The 14,601-nt window shown below is 42.1% G+C and overlaps 1 protein-coding gene across 7 annotated transcripts in view; it reads left to right on the plus strand.

Annotated features, from left to right (window-relative positions):
* The window catches only part of cobl (cordon-bleu WH2 repeat protein), a 46,281-nt gene that overhangs the window by 20,331 nt on the left and 11,349 nt on the right, over positions 1-14,601 (plus strand). For 5 of the 7 annotated variants that reach the window (XM_031873716.1, XM_031873715.1, XM_031873720.1 and 2 more), the window contains 3 exons: positions 2,997-3,179; positions 10,369-10,996; positions 14,243-14,401. In XM_031873716.1, coding sequence (XP_031729576.1) covers positions 2,997-3,179; positions 10,369-10,996; positions 14,243-14,401 — 970 coding nt within the window. The remainder of the gene's footprint in view (positions 1-2,996; positions 3,180-10,368; positions 10,997-14,242; positions 14,402-14,601) is intronic. The other 2 variants (XM_031873718.1, XM_031873721.1) reach the window with 2 other exon arrangements.

A 14,601-nucleotide genomic window follows, 5' to 3' on the forward strand; every position in this document is an offset into this window, starting at 1 on the left:
GTGTGTGTGTGTGTGTGTGTGTGTGTGTGTGTGTGTGTGTGTGTGTGGGTGTGTGGTCTTAAAACACTAACATGTTTAGATAGCATCATGTTATGGGGCAGTGCTGCTTCTGAAGCAAGCTCACTTATAAAGGGAAAATGTGCTTGTTGTTTTTTTGCTGATCATGTTAGTTTACTTTTGATTGGCTCATACTTATCAAGTATCTCAGAGCAGCATATTGGCCATAACCAACATTCTCAAAGAGGCAGGGATGTGGGCCAGCTTTTAGGTGTTTGAGTAGAACACTTTTTGAAACTCATCCTATCTGCTCCAACCTCCTCATCCTCCCATCACAGCAAAGACATGCAATTACACAATTTGGGAGCCTCACAGCTTCTCTGCGGCATTAATACTTTAACATCATTACTCCAAGCGCAGATGAATTTAGGTTCATAGATATTAAAGTATGGCACAGGTCTGACGTATTCACGCTCACACTCACGCCTACGGGCAATTAACCCAAGTGGGAGGAAGCCGGTAAACCCGGAGATACCCACCCTGACACGGTGAGAACATGCGGACTCCACACGGAGGGGCAGTGCACCCAGGTGCCTCTTGCTGTGAGGCGACAATGCTAGACACTACACCACGGTGCAGATCCCACATTTAAAACGTGCTCTTACAATTCACATTGTAGTACATTGTCATTGTAGTACTAAATATATAAATGTGCTTGTGTTTGAAAAGTAACTTGACTGGTAGTCTCGTCTTTGATGACTTCCGGTGGTCCTTTGACACCATGACCTCACTGTTGGGTGTGGTTACAGGTATACAAGTTCATACTTCTGACCACACCCATCAGGGGTGAAACTGACTTTCAAGTTTCAACCATAGAGGGCAGTGAAACATTGCTTTTCAGTCAGGAGTTGTTCCTGAAGCAACTTGTCAAAGAGCGAAAATGTTGATCTTTTCTGTATTATCGTTTGTATTTAGCTCAGCGTGTAAGTCTTCTTAATATACAGAACAACCGCGAGTTGCCATTCATTTGCTTTGGAGGAGAAGTTGTCGTCTACGCTGAAGTTAGACTAACTCTGATTAGTAGGGAGTGATTCTGATATTTCTATAGACCGCAAGAGATTTTTGCATTTGCATGTGTGATTTGTATTAGGATCAGTCATATAAGCGCTAAAAAGCATTCCCCAGAAATACCGTATGCTTATGAAGAAGTTCTGCAGAAGTTCAATACGCTCGTTTTAAAAATATGCGCTTTGTAATGATGAGGAGGACTCTGTGAATTGCCCCCCCCCCCCCCCCCCCCAAAATGCTGTGGCACGTTTGTTCCAGCTCCCTTTTCCTCTCCCACTGTTTTGACAGATTTCAGATTGTTTACCAGAGGGAAGGAGTAGAAGAGAGCAGGTGAAAAAGTCACACAGAGTTCATGTGAATTTTCTGCTTTGAACGTTAGATTTTGGAAAGGTGAAAGCGAGCTCCTCTTCGTTTAGGATTCCAAATAGAAATCACATCAATCTGTCACGTCCTTCAGCAGCTCTTTTTCTGTTCAGTCGGTCTAAAATATGCCATCTAGATGCCATCTAGATCACCTCCTCCTTACCCTGCTCTTACCTCTGTCACACAGCACAGGGAAAAATACTTTTATTTCATATTTTAGTTTTAGCCATTTTCTTTTTGTACTGTGTTAATGTGCTTGAATGTATTCTTTTGAGCCATTTGTTTCTGTAATGTTTGTTTTTGTGAATCACAGATATACCAGGTGTCACTTTAAGTTTTTAACACAAGGGCCAAAGTGTTTGGATATTTTGTTATTTTGTGTTTTCACAAATGGTTAGAGGTGAGATTTATCTGGTGAACGTGGTGTCCTCGCTCAACAGTACGAACATATCGTGCAACACTATCTCTTTAAGTTCAGTGCAAGGCAACACTACACCAGAATATTATTTTGCATGCTGTAACAATTAAATTAATATAAACATATTTGTACACACATACTGTATGTGAAATGTCCCCAATGTGAAAAAAGCTGCAGACATGCCTGCTGCTCTACTCAAGGCCTTTTTCCCCTGTTCGTTTCCCATCCCTCCCCACTGTGAGATGTTCTAACCTTGGGTCCAATTAATTCTAATGACCTGAACTTCCTTTTTTTTTGTTTGCTCTGATTTCTTTGCCTTATCCAGGCATTGTCTGAACGCATCAATTAATCTGCTTTTAAACACGGTTCTTTTCTTAGATCACGGGGGTGTGAGTCATGGTTTGGTTCCCCCCGTTGTGCTAAAGCTCTGTACCAAGCTGAGCCACGGGGACATTCAGATCTTCAGGAGCACTTTGGGCTCCCTTTGATCAGTTATTTTATTTTGTTCCAATGTTTTGGTCAGAAGCAGCCACCCTTTGAAAAATGCGGATGCACTTTCAACTTTGTCAAATGAATGTTGCAATAATTGTTGTGACTACAGAATGGATTAGGCCTTCAGAAATGTTGATCGCATGCATAGTATATGCATATAAATGCTTATGATAGCTGTCCCTTTTAACCATAAAATCAACCCTTGAAATCGACAGAACCAGTGATATGAGCCCTGTCAGGATATCTTACTATGTAACAGTTTTCAGTTACATTTTGTTGGGCTTCTGATCTGTATTCTTTTAGTTTTTTAGGATTATTGTGACTCACAAGACATAGTAATTGATATATAATATGATTGACATCATAATATAAGCTATAAGGATAATGCTATTGTTATAACAAAGCCAAATAATTCCAATAGCCTTTGGAGAGGCAGAGATTACTAAAGGGAATCCTTCAAGGCATTTCAGTTATGGGTGGCACGACAGCAACATGACCAATTCATACGCCTCACACTCAGTGGTCATGTGTCTGACTTACTTGAGATTGGAAGCGAAGTGTCCTTAAATCGCCTACATTTACATGTTTGTTCATGTGTACACTTGCATCCATATTTGTCAGACTTACCTCGCCCTCTTTATTTTGACATCACCCACAGGGTCTGTCCACCGCGTCAGGGGTCCCCAGCGTCGAAGACCGGCCCAGCACCTTAGGCCAGTCTCAGTCCGTCATGAACCTACCCAGGATGTCTCCCAAGGCTGAGGCCAAGAAGAGGAGGGCCCCAGCGCTACCCGGAGCCCCAACACCCACCATGGGACACGCTAGCTTTGAGGGCTATGAGGTGAGGAGATTTAAAGAGCTGTGTGTTGGTCAGATTTAGACACATTGATGAGATGATGCATACTAGTAACAGAGCCTTCATGGATTATTTCAGTGCTTTACGTCATAACATAAAGCCGGGTTCTAAATTGCGTGTAAAACCTTATATACAGTACATCCAGTGCGGTGAAAACACTAATTCACACCTGCAGGACGAACACAAAATCTCACAAACTCACACACAACAAATTACATACAGAAATAAATGGATTATTGTATGAAGACCTTCTTCATACACACATACACTCTCAAACAATGTGTAATTGGGATTATAATAATGACACATTCTTTCATTTTTCTACTTAGGAGCGGTCCAGTTATGTAACATATCAAAATCCCTCCGCTCTCAGGAGTGACCCGAAGTAGTAAATCTGAAAGCTGCAATCTGTTTGACGCAGCTTTTCCTTCGGGTGTTTTGGCCTGATCAGCTCCTCACGGTCAGAGTGACCTGTATCGTCTGCATTAAAGCAAGGGCTCCCTGCAGTCTCATTATAGTGTTATGGCAGCATGCTGGGAAATGGTGTTTAGCAACCAACATCCTTCCTCCCTCCCTCCGATAATAAGCTTTGTTTTTTTCGAGAAGCGAGTGTTATTGCTGGATGTTATCGAGAGGAAATTTAGTTCTCACGACGGCAGGGAGCATGGTGTTCTTCTCCTTATAGCTATTGCTTAATTAGCAAAACTGAACTGAGCGTGGAGGAGCAGGAAAACCTTCTGAGACATTTATGGTGAGAATAGTAAATCAATGAAAGTGCAAAAACAAGCTTGGATGATCGGATCTTTTGTTCTTAATAAGTAGACGGTAATTCAATAATGCCACAAAAGCACACGGATCATAATTCATTCCTGAAGAGGCCATCTTTAATCTAATTTGGGTGGACTTCAGCTGAATCAAAATATTCCATTGTCTGCCTGCTGAACTTGGTAATAATGGTAGAGTAAGTTTAACATGTAGCTGCCAGTGGACCATTTCATAAACGTATAAATATGGCTAGTTTTGATTATCAGCCGAAATTCTGAAGGGTATTCAATAAATATTCAACAAGGTCCGGTTACAGAGAACTTCCTCATGCAAAGGTCCGGAACATCACAATAATGTCTAACTTGCTCTGTCATTTAGTTCCATAATTATAGAAGTAGCCAGCAGTTGTATTAAGGTCTGTATGTAGTCAACAACTGACTGTCAAATCAAATAAAGAAAGTTCAATTGAATCATATCTCAACAATATTCATCATCAGTTTTCAAATTTAACTGGATGAATTATAAATAGTAAATAATCTAATAATAAATAAATGTTCTTCTCTCATTTCAATTACAATAAGGGCTGGATTTCAAAATAACAAAAATTCATAACAGAAAGCTTTTGAAAAATGTTCATCTTAAAATAAAGTACTTTGAACTTGAATTGAACTGAATTGTCCTGCAGCTTTAAATTCAGTTCATTCAGGTGTTAAGTGACTCTGAAGCACTCCGTCAAAATTTTAAATTCCCAAATATCTATCGGTTATAAGTCCAGGGTCCAGATTCAACGGCGTCTGGGTCCAGCCTATTAGTGACTCCTGCTTTATGGGATTCATTTCAACTAAATTGTAGCCGTTTGCTCTTTTCTTTTTGCAGTGCATTGTGACTCTATTAAGAAGCCCCTTACAGCTGCCGTGATTGTTTTTAGTACTACGGAAAATTGTAGCTGCGCAGATACTTCATCCGTCCACCAGATTATAGACACCAGAGCAGAAGTACTGAGACACCACTGTCTCACAAGAGCAGCTTCACAGTAGGGAAGGTCATCTGAGGACTTGATGACTGGTCTAATAATAGATTTCTCCATGTCCCTGTCTGTCTCATGTATATTCATGTATGGCCATACTGCGGTGCCATACCGCCTCTCCGTTTCCTCGGGTTGAGAGATTGAAGACAGGCTGTCGATGCGTCCCGCTCGTCTCTCAACAGTATATATATATATATATAGTATATAACAGCCTTATATAGTCAACAAGTCACACGTAACGTATATCTTATATACAAGAACAACCGAATAGCAACATGTCTGTTTAATGTACATTTCTTAAAACATTTAAGCTGTCACCCTATTGATTAATAGATGAATGGATGGATGGAAAGAGAAAATGATTGATTGATGGTTTGATGTTGTTCCACAAGAAGGGACTCTGTAATTAGCCAGTGTGATCCGAGGACAGCCAAGAGGTGTGAGGTGTTGGCAGCGTGCCAGGCCTGTGTTTTGATTAAAAATGACAGGTTTCATGACAGGTGAGGGGAATTATAGCAGCCGGGTTTTCTCAGGACGGTTCATCGGGGGCATTGGCATTCAACAGCTCTGCGTGACTCGGATCTGTGGAGCAATTATACACGTCAATTATACACGTCAATCGCACCACGGCAGCATGTCTAGATGCCGAGCTATACGTTTATGATTTAATAGTTTAATAGATGTACAGGTGTGCTGAGAGAATGTGTGTGCTTGTGATAGAGCAGGGTTAGGCACACGATAGCAGATCACTTGAGGACGGCTCTCCATGAGGGCTGTCCTCATTGTGGACCTCCCCTCTGAGCCGAACAAGCTATAGGTGGTCAACTAATCGTGACGTACAAGACTCAGTAATAGACACCGACATCATATCATGAGCTATAAGGGTGATGAGATTGTTATAATGAAGCTAAATGCGTCAGATGGACTTTGGAGAAGCAGAGAATACTCAGGGCAGTCATTTAAATCATAGTTAGAATTAACATTATCTAACAAATCTCTTTATGGTCGACTGTGGATCACAAATGATCAATTTAAGATTTTATTTTTGCTATATATAACATTTCACTCTTGCAGTCTTTGCTTTTATTTTCCATATGTTGGTGGGCTCATGTTTAATTTCTTTAAATACTTACTTGAGTAGTTTGGATGAGATTAACATGTTGGTATGTTATGTTGGTGTCGTTGTACATGTTTCACAGTATTTGTGTGTGTGTGTGTGTGTGTGTGTATATATATTTTTTACTAACCAGAGTGAGTAACCATTTCAGTCACAGCATTGTATTTCATACTTTCATACGTGGTAGTTATCACATTTTTTGCGCAATATGGATTGCTTTCAGGGCGTTGAAACAGAAACTTTACCGTCTCTATTTACGCTCTCATTTCATTTTGCAGTAATGGAAGTAGATCGTCGGCCTTCTTGATGTCCGAGGGACCAGTTGCTTTATACAGTAATGAGAATGTGAATAGCACTCATGGCACTAAAAAAACAGATGACGCAGCATTCCAGGAAGAGTGTACCGCCATCTTCGACCGCAGGAGAATCGGATGTTTCCTCATGCCGGAGTCAAGAGAGCTTTACAGTTTTCTTTCTCCAGCTTCGCAAACAACAATCTGTGTCTGTCGTTACGCGAGCAGCACTGATTTAAATTATGTTTTGGAACATCGAGTGCAGAGAAACACAACCTTGTTGTTTGTTCCAGCGGTGATAGGCAATCTGATATTGTGGTTTGGAAAGAAAGCCGTGTCTACTTTGCCTCTTGTGGAAAAAGAAGTTCAGAGAAATTCTGAGCTTTCTGCTTCAATGCTCAGTAACAGAAGGTGCTTCCTGAGTGCACTTGTGCCCGTGTGTGTTGTGTGTGTGCAGGGAGACTGAAAGATAAAGACAGGCAACTGACGCAACAGAGAATGAGAGAGAGAGCGATACAGACCAAAAGAGAGAAACTGAGTGACTTGGAGGGTCACAGAGAGTCAAAGTAAGGCAACATCAGGTCTTATATAAGTGGGAGTTTATTCTAGCCGTGCAACATTAACTATGTATAAGCTTTGGGATCATATTTCCAAAATGCAGTAGTGCATGAAATGTGGTTGGCATGCCCTCAGCACCACCCTCACCTATCAAGACACGATGGGAGAAAAGTACAACAGGGAACGAGCGGCGTCGGAGTTCAGAGGGTGAAGCAGCAGTGAGATCAGTGGCAGTAAGCAGGCAGTCTGTGAGAAAAGGTTACAAATGTTTAACCTGCAGCTTATTACAGACTTTCACTTTTCTCTGCTCCTATTTTTCATTTAACCGACATTTTTTGAACTCCTGTCACCAAATGACAAAGCAAATTTAACTTGCCTTTGTACAACACTCACCGGATTAATCTCCCTGGACTGCCCAGAAATTAGGTAATCGGCAGTATTACATGTATATAGAGCTGGAACAAAGGCTTTTCAATAGACTTTTAATACAGAAACATCTCTTGTTTTATTGTGCAACCTAAAGCCAGGAGAGGGAGATCCGAGCCAGACAAAGAAAAAAAAGAAAAAAAGTCATAACTTACATCACATCTGTTTGCTGTGAAACCAGGATGTGGGGAATTAAAAATATTTCTCACTTGGAAGAACACGAATGAACCATGCTGGCAGTTGCACTGTTACAGTTGTTTGCGATTACATTTCTCGAGGGAAATCCAGCTGTCAGATCTGACAAAGGTTTGCCCAAGGGCAGCTCTGACACCATGTGATTGCTGATCAGATCTGACTGATGGCAGTTTGCCTTACTGCGAGAGACAGAAGTATAGTTTCAGTATTTTAATCAATAAGCACTCAGTTTAGTCTAAACTACGGCTGTCTGGACATGTGTGTGTGTGTGTGTCATGCATTATATGTACTCAGTTGTGCGTGTGTGTTAAACATTCTGCCCGTTACTGTCCACAGAGTTTTCTGCATCTGCATGGATTTGTTTTTGTACGTGCTGCATTCCTGCCTGTTGTCTGTGTGGCTTCTTGATTGATCGAGCTGGCTAGCCTTTTCTTTTTTTTTTTTTCTTCTTCTTCCTGATGATCTGTCACTGTGTGAAAGTAGAGAGTTGGCAGCAGAGGGAGGCTTGTTTTTCACAGCCATCCATCAGTCACGTATAATTGTCTACAACGGTAGCTAACTTTAATCTGCTCTCATGCACAGCTCCGGTTTAATCAGCCAGACAAAACACAAGTTGCTACTGGATCTGTGTTCAGTAAGGATTTTCCTTTCTCTGCGTCTGTTTTTCTTCTTTGTTTTGTCATCCGTCTGTCTTTTCTTTATATTATTACCCCTCCATATGAGCTTTTCTTCTGCTGCGCACCCTCTGTTTTGTCTCTTTTACAACACTTGTCGACTGTTCACAGCTTCAGCCGATGAGTTCACGCACCCCACTTAACATCATCACGAAAGAAGGTCAGCTGCTGGTTTTTATCACAGCTAGCGCCTGTTTTATTTGTGGTTAGATAGGTTAAGCTTCGTTCAAATAAGAATCTGTGAGGGAACAAGAGAGCAAAGAAGGAGAGTAGTAGTAATTTTTACCCTTTTGCCAAATGAATCTACTGCATCTCTCCACGTATTCTGCAGGAACAACATTTCTTTTTTTTATCTGGATCAGTTGGGAGCAGCCCTTCCTCTGTTCATCTCTTATCCTACTCCTTCATCCTTCCTATTGAACTGCTGTTTTTGTTAATTTGTGCTCCAGTTGAAAACAGCAGTTGCTCTGGCTCTCGTAGGGCAATGTACATTTTACATACATCGTCAAAAGGGCCTTAATATAATGACAAAAAGATCTAATATAACACACGTTGTATTACATCTTATATATTCTGACAGTCAGAATATACACAAGATTTGCATGGAAAACAACAATCTGAATTATTGTGCATTAGTGTTAGAAAACGTGTTTTTTTTTTTTTTACCTCATTTACTCTTGTGCTGTTATTGAATTTGGCCTCCGTCATACAGATGCCTACTATCAACATGACTACTCTTCACAGTAATGTAATGCGACACATGTAAATGTGTACTATACATCCGTAGGTTGTGCTGGCTGTAGTGAACTGTAGGTAGGATTCCTCTAAACGTGTGGATTTGCAGCAAACCGATAATCAGGATGTATCGCAATCTTAGAGCGGTAACTAATCACTGATCTGTTGGCGATTAAAATTAGAAAGCAGTGAGTGAATATCCTTTGTCTGCCTTTTGTTGCTTTGGGTTGATGGTTCATTAATCATTTAAGTCATTTGTCAAGGACAAATTATAAACATTAAAATGTAAGAACTTGCTACTGCCAATATGTCATCCTACTGTGATTCCTCTAACCTAACTTCTAAACATTCAATGTATGTGGGTTAGTAGGACAAAGTAGACGACAATGGAAGTGGGTCAGCCAAGTGTCTCCTTATCCTTAGCTAGCCTCTTCTACCCCCCCTTCCACACACACATTGTTAAGACATTTAACATAAAACTCTTTTCATCATACATCACACACGTTCATTATGACACACACACACACTAACTGTCTTCCAGTCTTCTGTTAGGATGTTGTTGACCTCAGTGGTGAGACAGTTCAGCCGCTATTATTATCCCTGACACGCTCATACATATACATACACATACAGTACGTCAGAAATGGCCTACACTAAGGCCACTGCCAGCTTCTAAAAAAAATGCTCCTCAATCATTTTGAAAAACAGAAAGCAGTGTTAACGTTTTGAAACACCCATTGGCAGATTTCCATTGAACTTCTTCCCACTGAGCCAAATGTCACTTGATGTCATTTTGTATTTTCCCGATCATTGACTTCTTGCCTCAGTGGCTCAAGTTGCATCATGCCAGCAATCGTGTTTGAACTGAATTGAACTGAGTGTTGGAGAATGGAAACAGGAAGAGACAGAGTTGCTCAATGTATTTCTTTTGTGTTTGCACACAGAAGACATTGCATCATTTTGCTAATAGCTGAGCTGTGACTTCACCCCTGAAGTGATCAGCAATTCAGTTTTACGAGGCTATGACATCTGAATCATGGTTGATGTCTATTTCAAGTATTTTGAGAAACACAGTAATATACACTTAAAGTTTCAATATCTACTATAACAACACCTCGGCATCAAAATAACTGTGTCGCTGCCAGATGTTTTATGTCTTGTAGGATAATTTAAAAGGAATTTTGGCACTCTGAGGGGTTTTAAGACTCAGACGCCTGCCAGAGCTCCACTTGATTTAATTACTCAGTAGTAACCTCAACTACAGTTCTGGTTGACAGACTGATTTATGGTTGGACCACACACACGCACACACAGACAAATGCACAAGGTGCTCAGATAAATTAACTTTCTACCGTCTCCTTCTCCTTTATTTATTTTCCATCAGACGGGCCTCGGCTCAGAAAGCCAGCAGAGGAAAAGAAAGGCCCCGGCCCCTCCTCCCACCCCAGCTTCCATCTCCCCAGACCCCGACGACACTTCGACCTCTGCCTCTCCCACCCCTGATAGCCCCGCTACCGACACACCCACCCCAGCCTTCTGTAGCAAGGCGGTTCAGTCAAACACCGTCTCTGCTGCCGCTGTGGTAGCGCAAACGGTGAAACCAGTGCCCTCGAAAACAACAGTAAACCCTTCACCTGTGTGCGCTGCCAGCCCGACCCCCAGTTCCCCGACACCAAGCAGCAGCACCACCGAGAGCCTGTCTGTCCAGGATTCCAGCTCTGAACTGAGCCACAACCTCGACGACTTGGACGCTGACCTCGACCAGGCTGCTTCTTACTGCAGCACCCTCACCAGCAGCACAGCGAGCGGGTCTGTGCGGGTCCAGCCCGCTGTGAAAAGCTCCGGCCACAAGGTGGAGGGATCGGTAAAGGCCGATCCCTCCACCTGCCAAAGCAGCACAGCTGCCAAATTGAATCAGGAGGCGACCTCAGCCAGCACCTCCGGGTTGGAGACCGAGTTGGCCCTAAACCTGAAACCGGATGACGTTGAGAACAACAGACACAGCGCAATGGGTAACTATCTACGCAACGGCATAACAGACACTCCAAAACTAGCACCTGACACAGAGTTTAAAAAAGCCATGGAAGTGAACCTGGCAGTTGAGCACAGTGACGCTGAACACTTTCTCCGTGTGTTAAAGAGTCTGAAGTTGCCTGTATAAGTTTATTTTACAGAGAAAGTGAGTGATTGTCTGCTCTGGGAAAAATGAGCTGTCACATTGCTGCAACCTCTGAAACTTAAGCTGTCAAGAATGACGTACACATAACCAGGTGAAAGACTTTGTGTGTGTGTGTGTGTGTGTGCGTGCGTGCGTGTGTGTGTGTGTGTGTGTGTGTGTGTGTGTGTGTGTGTGTGTGTGTGTGTGTGTGTGTGCGTGTGTGTGTGTGTGCGTGTGTGTGCGTGTGTGTGTGTCATGGTTGAGGTACAGGAACGAGTGGAGCTGGTTTTCATCATAGCCTATGAGACAATACAGTCCTTGTCTCTTGCCTGCACTTATCAATCCCTCAGGTTCTTCTTATCTTTCTCTCTTTTTTCTTCTTTCTCTCTCTCTCTCTCTCTTTCTCTATCCCCTCGTTATTTCTCCCTCTCTCTCTCGTATGCATGCAGCCACTCAAACAAACCTTCAAAGCTGGCAGGTGCAAAGGCAGACGGATCCATCATAGATTTAAGCAAGATCTACTTGAACTATGGCTGGCCTTGTATTGATCTCACTACAACCTCGATCTTTCTCTGGGGCAAAGTCAGATTGCAGCAGAGGGCTGCCGTGTCTGACGGGGGCAGAGATGAGAGAGTAGTAGACCTCAGAAAAAAAGGGGGATGAGGAAGGTGAGGGTACCAGAATGGAGTTCAGGGAAAGGAGCATGGGAAGGTTTTGGCAGCGTATAGCGAGGTAGAAACAAGGGGACTAGAGGGGTTTAAGGAGAGGAGATGATGGACAGGCAGATGAAAGTATGAGGAGGTTATTGCATTTGTCAGGAGAGCTTCTCTTTTTTTTTTTCCTCTTCTCCTAACACTGCTGACTGTGCAACACCATCTCTCTTTTCTTTTCTTTGACTCTCCCTTTTTCCTCCAGTCTTCCTTACTTCCCTTTACAATGTGAGAGAAAGTACTCATTCAGAGTTCAAATGGCTATTTGTCGTAAAAATATTTTCATTCCCAAAGCCACAGTCTCTCTAACAGTCCATGTAGTCCTGCACACAACCTCAACATCAACTTTTCAAATGCAGTGACTATAAAGTCGACTTTCTTAGTTGTACATGAAGCGTACATATTTGGCAGTGGCTGAATAGCTAGTACACCTGTTAGGGCTAGAGAAGCTAAACCCTGCACGTACAGCGTAGGGTGGTGCCCTCGTGCTTGTGTAGGCAGAGATAGAAGTGTACACAGTTCATTTCTCAGGTTTCCGTGGGTCTTTCTTTCATGTAGGTTTGATTCAGTCTCTTAGTTATGTAGATAATGTTTAGCCTTTCATTTAAGCAAAGTTGATGCGTATGTCAAACTGTCTGGCATTTGCTTTGGGAAGGTTTGTGATGATGAAGATCTCTGATTCTATATAAATAGAGGCGGAGCTTCACACTATTCCACTAAAAGTAATGCTTTAATACAGCAATACTCTTTGGTAATCATTTGAAGCTTGGTTTCATACTATTGCTTGTGTCTAGTGCTTGCTTCTGGTGTCTGATATTAGTTAATTGTATTTGCCTCAGCTCTTCAAACTCTCTTGTAGTGTAGAGCTTAAAACGTAAATGATATTAAAACATGCTTCTGTAGAAAAGGCAAATATTCTTTCCACTACCGCTTCAGCTTGAAGTAGGAAAGTCAGGGTAAATGTAAATGAGTGGTTCCTCCACTGGTTGATATTGACAATTTGATTGTGTTTTCCAGACGTTGTCCACATTAATCATGCGGCTATTTAGTAATAACAGCAACAATGATATGCCGGGGAAAAGAACAGAGATCAAATTGCTTGACAAATCAGCTCTGGGTAATTTTTAGAGTTTAATGAACAGGAACAGAGGATTCGATCGTGTGTGAGATCCAGTGTTGCTGTTTCAGAGTAAACAGATAAAGTATCAAACCAACAGCGCCTGAGACACAGCACGCTGATGCATCGTTAGCCTTATAAGGATGTTACGGTAGATATATTTCAACAATGCTGTTTTACAGTAATTGTGCTTTTCCCGCTAAAACCCAATATGTTATCTAGATTGACTTTGTCCCATTCATCAGTCTACACTTCTGTTCGCATCAGCTTTGCGTATCGTACGTAGTCTGCACATATTACACATCCGTATTCAAGTCCTCTTTACTGCCTCTTGTTGTTTTTTTAATCAAGTCAATTAGTAGCCTGCATGAAATATAGAGGAAATATTGGGGTGTGCTATTGAATGCTAAAACAGAATGTAGGATTTACCCCTTCAGTAATAATCACATGTGACATTTGAACATCCACATAATGCTACTTTCTATCACTGCTTGTCATCACCTGTAGCTGTGCCGCCTCTGACTATGGTAGTAAAGCTTTTATATTTTGCTGCTCTGCAAACATAGGCATCTAGTTCCAAAGCGGTACGCTAGCAGTTACGTCCGATTAAACCCAAATCTGCCAGATTTATTTAAATGTATAAATTCTAAATGTCATATTGACTGTGACTGGTAACGGCGTTAGTATGCAGCAAAGAAATAAAACCGCTCCTGGCACACATTTATTTTTATTCAAGTTCTTACAGGATTTATCTAAACTGAAAGGGAGCTACAAACCTGCTGTTGCCGTCACTTCTCCTGAAACTTCAGCTGATATTCAACAGGCCTTTGTTGCCGAGGTTTGGCCCTCCACTACAGACAGTAGTCAAGTAAAGTCCATGAAATGTGAAATTCCACAGGAACAATGGCAAAACATTACAGATGAGTGTGCTGTTAACACAAGAGCAGCTTACTGCACCTTTAGCACTGATGACCTCAGTGGCTCTGCAGACAAAGATGGAAGTTCTGCTCGCAGAAATTTAAACTTCATCACCAAAAACAATCAGAGGATGAAGGAAACTGTTTGATCAACAAGCAGTCACTTAAGAAGTGGAGCACAAAAACACAGCCGAGACGTTGCCAGGATACATGGAACAACAAAGATCTTGATGATTACATAATGTTTTCTGTGCTGCTTTCAGTTTGATAATATGTTTGTGCCACATTCCTCTTTTTTTTATTACCCACATGACCATCAGTTGCCTGCCTTGCCTTTCATGCCGTTTCTCCCACAGGAGCCGCTGATCAACCAGCGCCACCCAAACCTCGGCGCACCACGTTGCAGGAACCACCACAGCTTGTCCTACCCCCCACTCTGTCCTCCCCTCCCATTGAGCCCACAGAAAGCAACGCCCCGCAGAGTCCCGTGGAGGCAGAGGAAGCAGCTCCCCAGTGTAGGTCCCAGATGGACGGCCTCTCCCTTTCCTTTACTCTTGGTCTATCTCTTTCTTTTCCTAGAAGCTGCTCTTCTGGTTTCCCTAACTTCTATTTCATTCGTCACAATCAGAGTGTGTGTTTTTGCACATATCCTTTACTGCTAAACCTTTTTGTTTGCGTGTGTGTGTGTGTGTGTGTGTGTGTGTGTGTGTGTGTG

The sequence above is a fragment of the Anarrhichthys ocellatus genome, unplaced genomic scaffold, assembly GCF_004355925.1.
Source record: "Anarrhichthys ocellatus isolate YVR2014 unplaced genomic scaffold, GSC_Weel_1.0 scaffold74, whole genome shotgun sequence".
Lineage (NCBI taxonomy): Eukaryota > Metazoa > Chordata > Actinopteri > Perciformes > Anarhichadidae > Anarrhichthys > Anarrhichthys ocellatus.